The sequence below is a fragment of the Lissotriton vulgaris genome, chromosome 9 (assembly GCF_964263255.1).
Source record: "Lissotriton vulgaris chromosome 9, aLisVul1.2, whole genome shotgun sequence".
Taxonomy (NCBI): domain Eukaryota; kingdom Metazoa; phylum Chordata; class Amphibia; order Caudata; family Salamandridae; genus Lissotriton; species Lissotriton vulgaris.
This window is the reverse complement of record NC_141697.1, coordinates 1,117,098,649-1,117,111,563: the sequence shown is the minus strand read 5'-3', so window position 1 is coordinate 1,117,111,563 and position 12,915 is coordinate 1,117,098,649. Positions and strand designations below refer to the sequence as shown.

Sequence of the window (12,915 nt, the reverse complement as noted above, 5' to 3'; positions counted from 1 at the left end):
CCCATTCGCGGTCCATGAGCCACCACTGCAGCTGTCTCGCAGTGCCCTCCGAGATCAGGACATGGTCGGACAGGTTGCCCTGATGCTGGGCCCACTGAAACTTCAGGTCCCACTGCAGAGCCCGCATCCGCCACCGGGAGTGATGCACCAGAAAGATGCAGGAAGCCATCAGCCCCAGAAGCCGCAGCGTCAACCTGACCGAAACCAGGGATAAAGGCTGGAAGATTGGAATCAGAGCCTGTATATCCGGAACCCGCTGCTCGGGTGGGTAAACCCGAAACTGCGCTGAGTCGAGAACCGCTCCGATGAAAAGGAGCTTCTGAGAGGGGCAAAGGTGTGACTTCGGCACATTGATGGAGAACCCCAGCTGGTGCAAGAGGTCTGCCGTCGTCTGGAGGTGGTGGACGACTGTCTGGGGCGAGCCCGCCTTCAACAACCAGTCGTCTAGGTAGGGGAAGACTGAGACCCCTAACCGGCGCAGATGAGCTGCGACCACCGCCATCACCTTCCTGAACACCCGTGGGGCGCTGGTAAGGCCGAAGGGGAGCACGGTAAACTGAAAGTGCTCGAGGCCTACCGTGAACCGCATGTAACGTCGGTGGGCCGGCAGGACGGGGATATGGAAATAAGCGTCCTGCAAGTCCAACGCTACCATCCAGTCTCCTGGGTCCAGGGCAGCTAAGACCTGAGCCGGAGTCAGCATCTTTAACTTCTCCTTCCGGAGGAAGCCGTTGACGTTCTGTAGGTCCAAGATAGGGCGTAGGCCCCCTTTGCCCTTCTTGGGTACCAGAAAGTAGTGGGAGTAGCAACCACGTCCTACTTCTGGCCCAGGAACGCGCTCAATGGCCCCCTTGCCCAAGAGGGCCGAAACTTCCTCCTGTAGAAGCCGCAAGTGATCACCCGATACGCGTTGGTGTTGCGGTGGCATGGCTTGAGGGGTCGTCTCGAAGGGGAGGGAGTAGCCCCTCCGGACGATCTGCAGCACCCACCTGTCCGAAGTGAAAGTGCGTCACTGAGAGTGGTGATGGCGAACCCTGCCCCCCACTGGCGTCACATGGGCCGAGAAGCACGGACTAGGAGGGTTTAGAGGCGGATGCTGCGGGGGAAGGTGTGGACTGGCCTCGCCGTTGTCCCCGACCGCCTCCACGGCGATTTCCACGGCTGCCACCGCACTGGATGTTAGTCTGCGGCGAGTGGCTGGCAGCACGTGTGGGGGCGCCCCTTCCTTGGCCACGAAAGGAGCGAAAGGCACCCGTTTGCTGGCGCGGGGCCAAGAGGCCGACTTGGCCGTAGCCCTGGAGTGCTTAAAGCGCTCAAGCGCATGGTCTGCCTTGTCGCCAAAAAGGCGACGGCCATCGAACGGCATGTCCATCAGTGTGTTTTGGACATCTGCCGAAAAGTTGGCGGACCTCAGCCAGGCGTGACGTCTCACCGCCACCGTCGTTGCCATCGCTCTGCCTAGCGAGTCAGTGGTATCCAGCCCACACCGGATAGAATACTTGGCTGCGTCTCGGCCCTCCACAAGGGTTTGGCCGAGTTTGGCCCGTACCTCCAACGGACACTCTGGCAGCCCTTCCGCAACCGTCTCCCACAGAGAGTGGGTGTAGCGGCCCAAGAGGCATGCGGTGTTGGAAGACCGCAGTCCTAAACTAAGGGAGGAGAACATTTTCTTTCCATAATTCTCTTACCTCTTGGATTCCCTGTCCGGCGGAGCCGACGGGAATGCGGTCTGGGAATTGGAGGCCTGGATGACCAGACTCTCGGGGTGGGGGGTGGACAGGAAACATGGGTCGCTACAGGCGAACCCGTAGCGGGCCTGGACCAAGTGCCCAAAAGAACGTCCGTCAAGGCCTCATTAAAAGGCAGCAGAGGCTCGGCCGAGCTTGACTGCGGTTTAAGGACCTCAGTGAGGAGGTTAGTCCTCACGGCCACGACGGGGAGCTCAAGGCCCAAGGCCTTGGCAGCCCTCGTCAACACCACACTATATGTTGCCCCCTCCTCCGAAGCCACGGTAGGAGGGGAGACAAAACCAGTGTCTGGAGAGGTGTCCAGGCCACTGGCCTCCCCAAGGTCTCCTGCCCAGTCCTCCTGAGACTTGGTCAGAGGGTCCTCAGACCCCTCCCAATCCTCATCACCCATCTCCTGATACTCAGGGTTGTCAATCAATGGTGCCTGTTCGTAGAAGAGAAAATATCCAAACGGCGTCGAAAGCGGCACCCAGCGGCGCCGGAACAGGAGCAAAGGAGGCATCGGGCCGGCGCCGCCCCAGGACGGCGCCGGGGGTGACACCAGACGGACCGACGCCGGGGGGGTCCTAAGGTCCACCGGTGACGATCCAGAGCCCGAAGAAGGTCCAGTGGGGTCCCGCGACACCGGGCCCGAAGGCGCCGGCAGCGCCGGGACCGCTTGACCTTGCGGCGCCGGGATCGTGGGGCCCCGCGGCGCCGGGCCAAAGGCACCGGCGGCGTCAGGGCCGAAGCACCTGACGGCGTCGGGGCCAAAGCCCCCGACCCGCAAGGGGCCCCAGACGGGTCCGCTGGGCCCGAAGGCGCCGCTGAGCCCGTCGGAGGAGAAAGGGACCTCATGGCCATGAGGAAGAGCTCGATCTCCTCCGGCTTCGCGTCTCGCCCAGAGACCGGAGGGTGTGGGGCGGGTCGCGACGCCCGCGACTCCTAAGGAGCCACATGGGCGCTGTCACCCGAACCCCCGGCCGCATCACGCGAGCGTCGGGGGGAGTCAGAAGAGCGATGACGTCTCTTCGACTTCTTGTGCTTCTTACCTGACGACGACTTCGACCCGGAGGAGTGGTGCCGACTCCCGGAGCTGTGGTGGCTCCGTCCCCGTGACCTGTCCCTCGACCTCCCGTGGGACCGGGACCTCACGCGGCGCGGGGCCGACTGCCGGAGTTCGAGTCGCCTGCAGGACCGCTCCCATCTGGCTTTCGAAGAGAGGGCCCGGCAGTCGGAGCAGGCCTTGTCGTCGTGGTCGACGCCTAGACAAGTTAGGCACAGGTGGTGAGGATCCGTGACCGACATCGTGCGGTCGCAATCCTCGCAGTGCTTGAAACCAGGCATCCCTACGGCACCGATCGGAGTCGCAAGACTTCGAGAAATGATCAAAAATGATCCCAAGAAGTTAGTCAAAAATTGACTAGGGTAACTGCTTTTTCCAGATCTGCGTGGCTGTCGCGGAAAAAAGAAGAACTGACGTCAGCACGCGGAGACGGCGTCTAAGTACTCCGACGACGTCGACGACGGACGCAGAGCCGCAGACTACGCCTACCGACGTGCAAGGGTACTGCTACGAAAAAGTTTCCGGATCCAGTCTGACGCCTGGGGATATTCTAAGGTAAGGAATCTATCACTAACGTGTCTCTTTCAGATGTGTAGGTATTCGATTGCAACATTTGGAAAAACATGTGCATGGGGTGCATGGAATAAAACTTAATCTACATACTTCTTGACGTTCCTGTGGCCATTTCTAACAATTGTGACAAGCGAGTTGACAAGTCACCTCAACAGGACATTTGTGAATTATTGACGGCAGGCCGTGATACAGCTCTGGAGGTGTGTCGGGCAGTGTGGATTGCTGTCAGATAAAAACGCAATGGCAATGGAATGCACTTGTTGAGAAGAATCACACTAGAGATTAAAAGCTGTTTGGCGTTGAGAAACTGACCTGGATTTTCTAGAGGAGGACAACCTAGTCAGGTGGCTTGGTGAGTGTGCTGGCACGCTGCTGAGTAGTCATCAAGATAGAACTAAGCCACAAGAAAACTACTTCATCCATTTCGAAGCCTCACACAGGAGGAATGGAGATCTCTTTGAAGTCAGCAAATGAGTGTTCAAGGCCAAGTGTGAAAATGCTCTTGTAGGTCCTCCATCTTGATGCCTCTTGCAAGTGAAATGGACATCTCTTTGAAGTTGGCATACTAGTGATGGTGGCCACATATGAGTAAACTTGTAATTCCTCATATAGGTGTGGTCATTTTGTAATGTTGCGTTCTAGCTTTTTGTCATCACCGAGGAGGGTATTTCATCAGCCCTTTCAGTGTAGACATTTGTAATACTCGCTGTGATGCTGACTTCAGTAGAGTGTCAAAGTACTTTGGATAATATGTTTTGAGCTGGAGGCAGTTTCAACATTTGGCAGCAAATTACACGTTATCTGGTTGGGAGGAAAAGTCTATTGAACGCATTCAAATGCAGTGCACAGACCAGCACATTTGAGACCTTCATTTTGTTTTTAATTCAAGAAACTTGCCTATCCACAAAATGCAACTTTATCTTTTTCTATGAGCTTGAATATCTGAATATCTTGTAGGGATAGAGTAACAAGAAAACGTTAAACATTAGGCAAGTTATAAACCACAATGTCATAACTTCTAGTGATGCATGTGGAATATCTATACATCCCTTTCTGCACAGAGAGAGACCATTATCACCAATGCGGACACCTTCATCACTTTAGAAAAAGAAACCAAATACAATGCTAAATTACAATATAAGGTTACTATGAGAAGAGAAAAGAAAATAATTTCTTACCAGCTGTTACAGATTCTGGATTAAGTACTGATTCGTCAGAAACAACAAAGCCACCAGACACGAACAGTTCATTATATGTGTGGTTTTTTACATCTTCAAGGCTATCGACACCAGCAAAACTGACACACGAAAGCTTCTTTAATTTCACTAATCCATTTATCTATAAACAAAAAATATTATAAGCTACTAAAGATCTAATAATGTCGACACAAATCAAATAAATAAAAAAAAGTGGACACATTTATTTAAAATTAATAAATATATTCTAATGCCATGCTAGTGAAAAGAAACGTGGTCCAATAACACGCTATTTAGGACAATAGTAACAATAAATGCACGTTAATACATTTTCTCAAACTACGGTTTTTATCACAATTCAGCAGAATTCACATAGGAAAAATATTGTTTACTGACTCTGAGATCATGTTACAATACTTTTGCACTGGGAAACAACTCTGTTGATAGTGATGTATTTTTAGGTTTCGCCTGGCGTCCGCTGCGCAGCAGCGTTCGCGCAGGCGAAAACTTTTGAGAAGAGTATGGTGCCTTTGTCACGCCTCTCACTTCCATTGGCTAGCTCCATAAATAGAGGCTAGCCATTGGAAGTGAGATCTGTCCGTCATGGTCCGAGGCGATTCGTGGGCGTTCCGGCGAGGTTTTTCTCATCCTGCCCCTTTTCTCACGTCATGCGGCTGTGGGCGTGTTTTTTTTTTTCTCCCGTGATGTTTTCGTCTTTTTGGAAGTGCCTTTAGCCGGAGTGGTCGGCGAGATTTACGTTGCCAGGAAGTTGTTGTTATTTTCGATCAGGTAAGCAGCATTTTCTTTATAATTTGGCTCCATGTTGTGAATGTTTGTGTTTGCACAGTATGCTTGTAACAGATATTTTTTTTATTTGAGATTTATTTTCGCTAGTCTTTTACTCGTCTCGTGTATCCCGTCTTATGTCGTCTCCCCTTTGTGTGTCTCGTTGCTGTGTTTGTGCGTGTATCCTGTCTCCCCTATCCTGTCTCATGTAGTCTGTTTGTTTTACGTTTTTAGGTTTCGCCTCCGTGTGCCTGTTAACCCGCCCCCCCACCCCTCCCGCTGTCCGTGAGCCCGTTCACCCGCCCCCCTCCCGCTGTCCGTGGGCCCGTCCTACCGCAATGAAAAGGTAGCAAATGCGTCCACTTCGCATTGAAGCGGGAAGCAAGGGAGTTGTTTGACTTGGTGTCTGTTGTGGCAGCTGCTGGCTACCATCAGCCCCGCAGAGCTGCAGTTGCAAGCGTCCATGTTGTCTGTTTGTTTGTTTTACGTTTTTAGGTTTCGCCTCCGTGTGCCTGTTAACCCGCCCCCCCCTCCCGCTGTCCGTGAGCCCGTTCACCCGCCCCCCTCCCGCTGTCCGTGGGCCCGTCTTACCCCAATGAAAAGGTAGCAAATGCATCCACTTCGCATTGAAGCGGGAAGCAGGGAAGAAAGGGAGTTGTTTGACTTGGTGTGTGTTGTGGCAGCTGCTGGCTACCATCAGCCCCGCAGAGCTGCAGTTACAAGCGTGAGACCCGTTGACGAAGGGGCACTGGGCCTCTCTTCCGGTGGTCCTCGCTTGGTACAGTGATGGTGCTCACAAGACGCTCAGACGTATTAGCATCTTTCTGCCTGGCTGGTCTCCCTCCCTCCCTCGCCGAGCAGTGCATAGATTCCGTTCGGCACGGCTGATTAGCTGACCACCAGCCAATACGAAGGGGCTCCTACAAATAGTATCCAATAACGCACGGTTCAGGAAGGGTGCACATCAGAGCAGCCGAGCACACCAGCAGGGGCTTATTTACGCCAGGACCCGTGGGCATGAGGGGTCAACTTCACCTCCATTAGTGCCAATGTTTTATTACAAATGTATGTGAGGGGGCCCATTTTCTTCCTTAAACTAGTGCCCATGAAGCTCTTTCTACATCACTGCACACACACCCTTGTTGACAGTCTGCCAGCCCTTCTTTCCATTTCATGGATTGCCACTTCCGGAAGCCCCACCGTCCATGATGCCTCCATCAAGCCAGGGGCCCGGGTAGAACAGTGACCCTGCAGACAGAGGCTCCAGGTTCAAGTGCCACCTGACCACATGGCCCAGTCTCAATCCGTGTACACAGACCACCAGGATCGGACTGGCCCGATTGGCTGGTCTGACAGATCAGTATAAGGGCTGTTTTATTTTTTTTTAGAAGTTTGTAGGCCTCTTTATGGCGTGATGGGTACGTTTTTAGCGATGATCCCCTGCTATTACAACACACATTGGCCGCAGACAACACAGATGCATGCATGGAGCCTCCCATACTTTTTTAAAGAACAGCGCAACGTTGCTTTCCTTCAATTTGTGATTTTGTGTACACACTTCTTATATTCTTTCCATGAGACAGGGAAAACTGAATAAATGATGGACCCTACCTGGAGTAAGCACCTGACTACCTTTCCCCCGTGAGGTATCTTAACCCTTAAGTTTAATTAAGGGGGTTGTGTGCACACTGAATGGCACCCATCATCACCGTGCCTATTCCCTAGGGAATTCTAATTCAGAACAGACAGTAGCAAAGGTGCACCACAAAACATAAAACAGTAAGTGTAAACGACGTTTAAGCAAAATAAGAAGATATTCCTCAGAGATGTTTAGAGTTCTTCTTTGAATCTTTATTTTCAATCGGTAAAAAAGCACATACAGCCGACGCGTTTCGTCCCAAACTGGGACTTCTTCAGGGCTTTTAAGTCAGTTGGACATCGCATGTGTGAAAGAACATGTGAGGAAGCGGGGTCCAGGGGTCACCTTCCCGGCTAATGTAATCCTGTTCTATAGTTGTTCTCTCAGAGGCTGAATATATAAAACGAGTTCTTGATATAAGTTTGTTAGTGGTTAACAGTAGAAGGAGTATCTTTGGAGTACTTGGGTGGTGTGGAAATTCATGTCACCTCGCTCACAATAAGTGCTCAGTCCGTTTGCTGAGTCAAAAAAGGAACTGGTGTAGGACAGGAGGTCCTGTTAGTCCATTGGAGGAGGGAGTGGGCACTGTATCCCAGTAGGCCGTTCTTGATAAATCGGCCGGCACCCATCCACAGCCCTCGACCTGATGACACACCCGTAGCGACGTCGTGTTCGGGTTGTTTGTGAGCGAGGTGACATGAATTTCCACACCACCCAAGTACTCCAAAGATACTCCTTCTACTGTTAACCACTAACAAACTTATATCAAGAACTCGTTTTATATATTCAGCCTCTGAGAGAACAACTATAGAACAGGATTACATTAGCCGGGAAGGTGACCCCTGGACCCCGCTTCCTCACATGTTCTTTCACACATGCGACGTCCAACTGACTTAAAAGCCCTGAAGAAGTCCCAGTTTGAGACGAAACGCGTTGGCTGTATGTGCTTTTTTACCGATTGAAAATAAAGATTCAAAGAAGAACTCTAAACATCTCTGAGGAATATCTTCTTATTTTGCTTAAACGTCGTTTACACTTACTGTTTTATGTTTTGTGGTGCACCTTTGCTACTGTCTGTTCTTTCCATGAGACAGTCGAAAGCATTTAAAGTGATTTTCAGTCTGTAGAATAGACTGCACTTTTTTTTTAATTTTCAGGTTAGCACTGTTGTGGTTCTGCTACAGTAGTTTGTAAAAGGCGGTTGTACATTTTGTATATTGCCTATTCCTTCTGCATTTTCATTTGTTATACTTTTTAGGTTTCGCCTGGCGTGTGTGTGTGTGGGGGGGGGGGCTCTGGGTGGGTGTGTGTGTGTGGCTCTGGGTGGGTGGGTGTGTGTGGGGGGCTCTGGGTGGGTGTGTGTGTGTCTGGGGCTCTGGGTGGGTGTGTGTGTGGGACTCTGGGTGTGTGTGTGTGGGGGGGGGCTCTGGGTGTGTGTGTGTGGCTCTGGGTGTGTGTGTGTGGTAGTAATTGCTGTCTGCTGAGCTCATCCGTAGGGTACAATAGGTCTCACATTGCGACAGATTAAGCTAATGGCAATGTAAATGACAAAACCAACACATAAATACAAATTTTGTCATTTACAATGCCAATAGCTCTAACTTTTCCAAAGGCGAAACCATTGCATTGTAAATGGTTGTTTTGTTTTCAAAACACATTTCTTGTAGGAAAGTAGGATCTGCTTTCGTGGTTACACCCACATTTTGCTGCTGTCAGTATATGTTTTTGACTAGTCTGACTGGGGTCCTGCAAATCAGGACCCCAGTCGCTGTGCTTCCTCCCTAAATTTGTCATGGTAAGTACTTTTGTACCTCCACAATTGGCTACTGGTGTACCCCTATAAGTCCTTAATATATGGTACCATGGTACCCAGGGCTTGGGTACACCAGGGATCTCCCAGTTGTTGCAACATGTTTAATGGCACCCATGAGAGAGCACTCAAACCGTGACTACAAGCCTGCCATAGCAGCCTGTGTAAGCTGGTGCTAGCACCACTTACGACAGATATAAGTTTCCTTATATCTGAGGTTGCTACACTTAAAACCTTTAAGTCGCTCCTAAAGCAGGCCTTACAATCCTGAAAGCAAGGTGCTGAGTCATAAGTGTGAGGGTGATTCTGCAGGAGCAGGGCATCTCTATAAACCGATTCTCAAGGATTTGTAGTGCGGTCAGTCAATTTGATATATATAGTGGCCCTCCGTCATTACATAATGGCTAACTATAATAGTGGCTGTGCCGAACCTAGACATGTTTGGTATCAAACATGTTGGAATCATATCCCAATAGTGTTACTGCTGTTGGAGGTAGGATTCCATGCACTGGGGGGCATCTCTGGGAAGCGTCCAGTAATCACGGTAATAGCATTTCAGGGTCTGCTAGCAAGCTAGTCCTGCTAACCCCAGAAATGATTCTGCCCTCCTGCTGCTGAGCTGAGGTCGAGCAGGGGAAGGTAGAACAATAGGTTTCCTGTCACAGGGAGGTGTGACCACCTCCTAGAAAGGATTAGGGTATAGGGCTGGGATGGGGGAGCTTGCCAGTGCCACCAGACTGCTTTGATGACCTCCTTGCATACTCCGGTTTGAGCCAGTTCAGGGATCCCGTGGCTCCCGCTCTGGGGAGAAAATCTGCAAAGGACATGGGAGTATCCTCACCTCTGTCCAGTCCCTCCTCTGGAAGGGATCCCAGAGTTGTCCTAACCCCTTTCGAAGGGTATAAAAGGGATTACCTGTGGGTGGGTCCTCAGATTCGTCGTGGGACAAAACTCAAGCCTGAAACCATGACACTCTTCGACCGTCTGGACACTTGGACTTCGCCTGGAATCGAGACTGCATCAAGGAAGAATCCTGCTGCTCCTGGTCTCGCTGTTCTGCAAGTCTTCTTCGTCATCTGTGTTGGTGCTTCTTCCAGGATCTTCAACAGGGCTGTGGGTATCAAGGACACCCAAAGCAATCTCCCTGGGAGCGAAGGAGTCAATCCCCTGTATCTGCAGGCACTGCAATGAAGCTGACTGGTCTGCTGCTCCTGATGTCCCACGGACTTCAAAAGGTTCAGCTACACAGGTGGTGGTTCTGCAACCCCCTCGAGGCCTGGCATGTCCTCTCTGCAATTTTGAGGCAAGTATCCCTCAGAACCGCTGGGACTGAACCCCTGGGCGACTTGTAGTTGCCAAGGCTGGTTAACTCTGTACTCCAGAGATCTTTGGGCTACAAGAAGCTCCAGACTCCAGCATCTTTCAGCCAAGGTCTTCATCCTCACCGCATCCTCTGCACAGTGGGCCAACATCTTTGGTGAGCTGCTTTAGGTACTCTTGTGACTCCTGTGCCTTTGGCCTGTGGGTTCTCTTTCTTCAGTAGGCTCCCCTGCTTGCTCGGGCCTGCTCTGACTCTCCTGTACTTGGTGAGTCCCTTGGGGCTTGGTGGGCCCAATGCTGCTCCATCATTTACCACATCTGCTGCTGCTGCAAAGGATTCTACAGTGGTTCACCGACCTGGTTCTTGACTTCCGAAGTGGGACAGCTTGTGAATGGCTCCCGGGGTTCCTTAGCGTCATCTGGTCCTCACAGCTGCAGCGACAAGGTCACGATCATCACTCTTGCATCTTCTGTCATCAGTGTGTCTCCTTATCACCTCTGAGTGGCATAAACTCTGTCCCCTCTGCTTGCAGGTTACTCTCTTCAAGAATCCATCCTTCGATTCAAACGTACCCTTGCATAGTCTTCGCCAGCGGCGTCTTTACGGAGATTCTCCATCGTGGTCTACAGCGGTTTCCGACACCACTTCGCTCTTATGTACCCGGCTTTCCTGGTGTAGGTATCTTGGTTCCTGGAGTATCCATGGGTGGGGTGACTCGCCAACCTTCTGTCTTCCACAGGGTTTCTTCAAGGTCCACTGGGAAGGGTCTTTCTTCAAAACTGCAACACAACTTTACCATTGACTTGTATGGAGTATGCGGCTGCGTTTCCACTCTGCACACAGCCTTCATGTAATTTAATTCATTCAAGCATTCTATCCATCATTCTTTTGTAAACTTCAGTGTGACATCCAAAGTGGGATAGGTATGCCTCAATGTGGGTACCTTGCACACTGTGCCACTAGAACCAAGCTATACACGAACGATGGGCCCTAATAACAAATAAACTTGTCTTGGGTTGGTTGTGTTCCGGTTCAGGGACGACTAGGCCTGCCACATTGCATGGACTGTTCCTATTGGAGCAGGGTCAAGACTCTTTTGCATATGGCTGGTGTAGGAAGCTGGCTCTGTATATACTATTACAAAGTGAGGTATAGTGTGCACAGAGTCCAATGGTTCCCCAAAGTTAGGCAGAGGTAAAGTTAGATAGCACCTCACTCTCTATTTGTGGTAGCGTGGGCGAGCAGTAAGGCACTTTCATTTGTTGTACACACTCAGTCAGCAAATGAATTCACATACTCAATGAAGTTATTTTATTTTCTAGAACCAAGCAAGCCTGGCACAGATAAGCAATAAATACTTTACAGTAGTAATGCAGTTTGTAAACAGTTTGGATTGCAATAGTAAATGTACTTTGATTTGACTTACAGTATTGTTTCAGAGAAATGCAATGATTTGTAAATGCAGTACATAGACTTGAATGGGATTTTCAGTAAAATACCAGGTAAGTTACTTTTTGGACTACTTTTCTTACTAAGAGTTTCTTTAGGTTTTCAAACTCCACACTTAAAAACCTTTCCAAGAAAAACAGTAAATGTTATCCTATGGAGGAAAGGAAAATGCTACTAACCAGTATGCATCTGTTCTTGGCATGTAGAGCTGCAGATTCACACACTGAGCATTAGATCGCCATCTGGTGTTGGGCTCAGATGGTTGCACCTTGTTGTTGTCTTAGAAGAAGTCTTTGTAGTCACGAGATAGGTGACTCCTCCCTTGGACGATAGTGCGCATGGGCATCGACTCCATCCGTAGATTTTGTTTCGCCATGATGGGAAATGGAGTTATTAGGAACAGAAAAGATGTCCATGTGGTCCCAGGAAGGCTGGTGGGCGTGTGAGAATCTGCAGCTCTACATGCCAAGAACAGATGCATACTGGTAAGTAGCATTTTCCGTTTGAGGCATTTGAGCTGCAGATCTCACACTGAGCATAGACTATACAGCTGTATCTCCCCTAGCGGTGGTCACCTGTATCTATTGCAGTAGTTTTAAAGAGAGTTTTAAGAACAGCTTGGCCTACAGCAGCTTGCTGCTTGGCTTGTACGTCAACACAATAGTGTTTAGTAAAGGTGCGGGTTGTAGACTATGTTTCTGCTTTACAGATGTCTTCTAAGGGAATGTTCCCCAAGAAAGCCATAGAGGCTCCAAGTTTGCGTGTGGAATGCGCTCTAGGAGGAATTGTTAATGTTCGCTTTGCTTTTTGATAGCATATTTGGATACATTTAACGATCCACCTTGCAATCCCAGCTTTAGAGATGGGATTTCCTTTATGCGGTGGGGAGAAAGCTGCACACAATTGTTTTGTTTTGCGAAAGGATTTTGTCCTGTCAATGTAATACAGAAGTGCTCTTTTAACATCTAAAGTGTGTAGACAGAGTCTGGGTTTTGAAAAAACACTGGTAACTCTAGTGCTTGATTAAGATGAAAAGGGGTGATGACCTTGGGAAGGAATATTGGATTTGGTCTGAGGACAACTTTGTTACGATGTAACTGTAAGAAGGGTTCTTGTATAGTGAACGCTTGAATTTCACTTACCCTGTTTTTCATGTGAGGAATTGTAGTTCGCATTTGTGTAAAGGCTCAAATGGGGGACACGTGAGCCTGGTAAGAACAATATTTAGGTTCCAACCTGGAGAGGGTGGTAACCTAGGAGGAATGATCATTTTTAAGCCTTCCATAAAGGCTTTAATTACAGGGGCTCTAAATAGTGACAAGTGTTGTCTGTTTTGTAAGTAGGCAGC

General features: G+C 49.9%; 1 protein-coding gene across 4 annotated transcripts in view; it reads right to left on the bottom strand.

The window, feature by feature from the left end:
- TASOR (transcription activation suppressor) overlaps positions 1–12,915 on the bottom strand; it is a 939,357-nt gene that overhangs the window by 114,029 nt on the left and 812,413 nt on the right. For all 4 annotated transcript variants that reach the window (XM_086939126.1, XM_086939124.1, XM_086939127.1 and 1 more), the window contains one exon: positions 4,545–4,704. In XM_086939126.1, the coding sequence (XP_086795252.1) occupies positions 4,545–4,704 (160 nt within the window). The remainder of the gene's footprint in view (positions 1–4,544; positions 4,705–12,915) is intronic.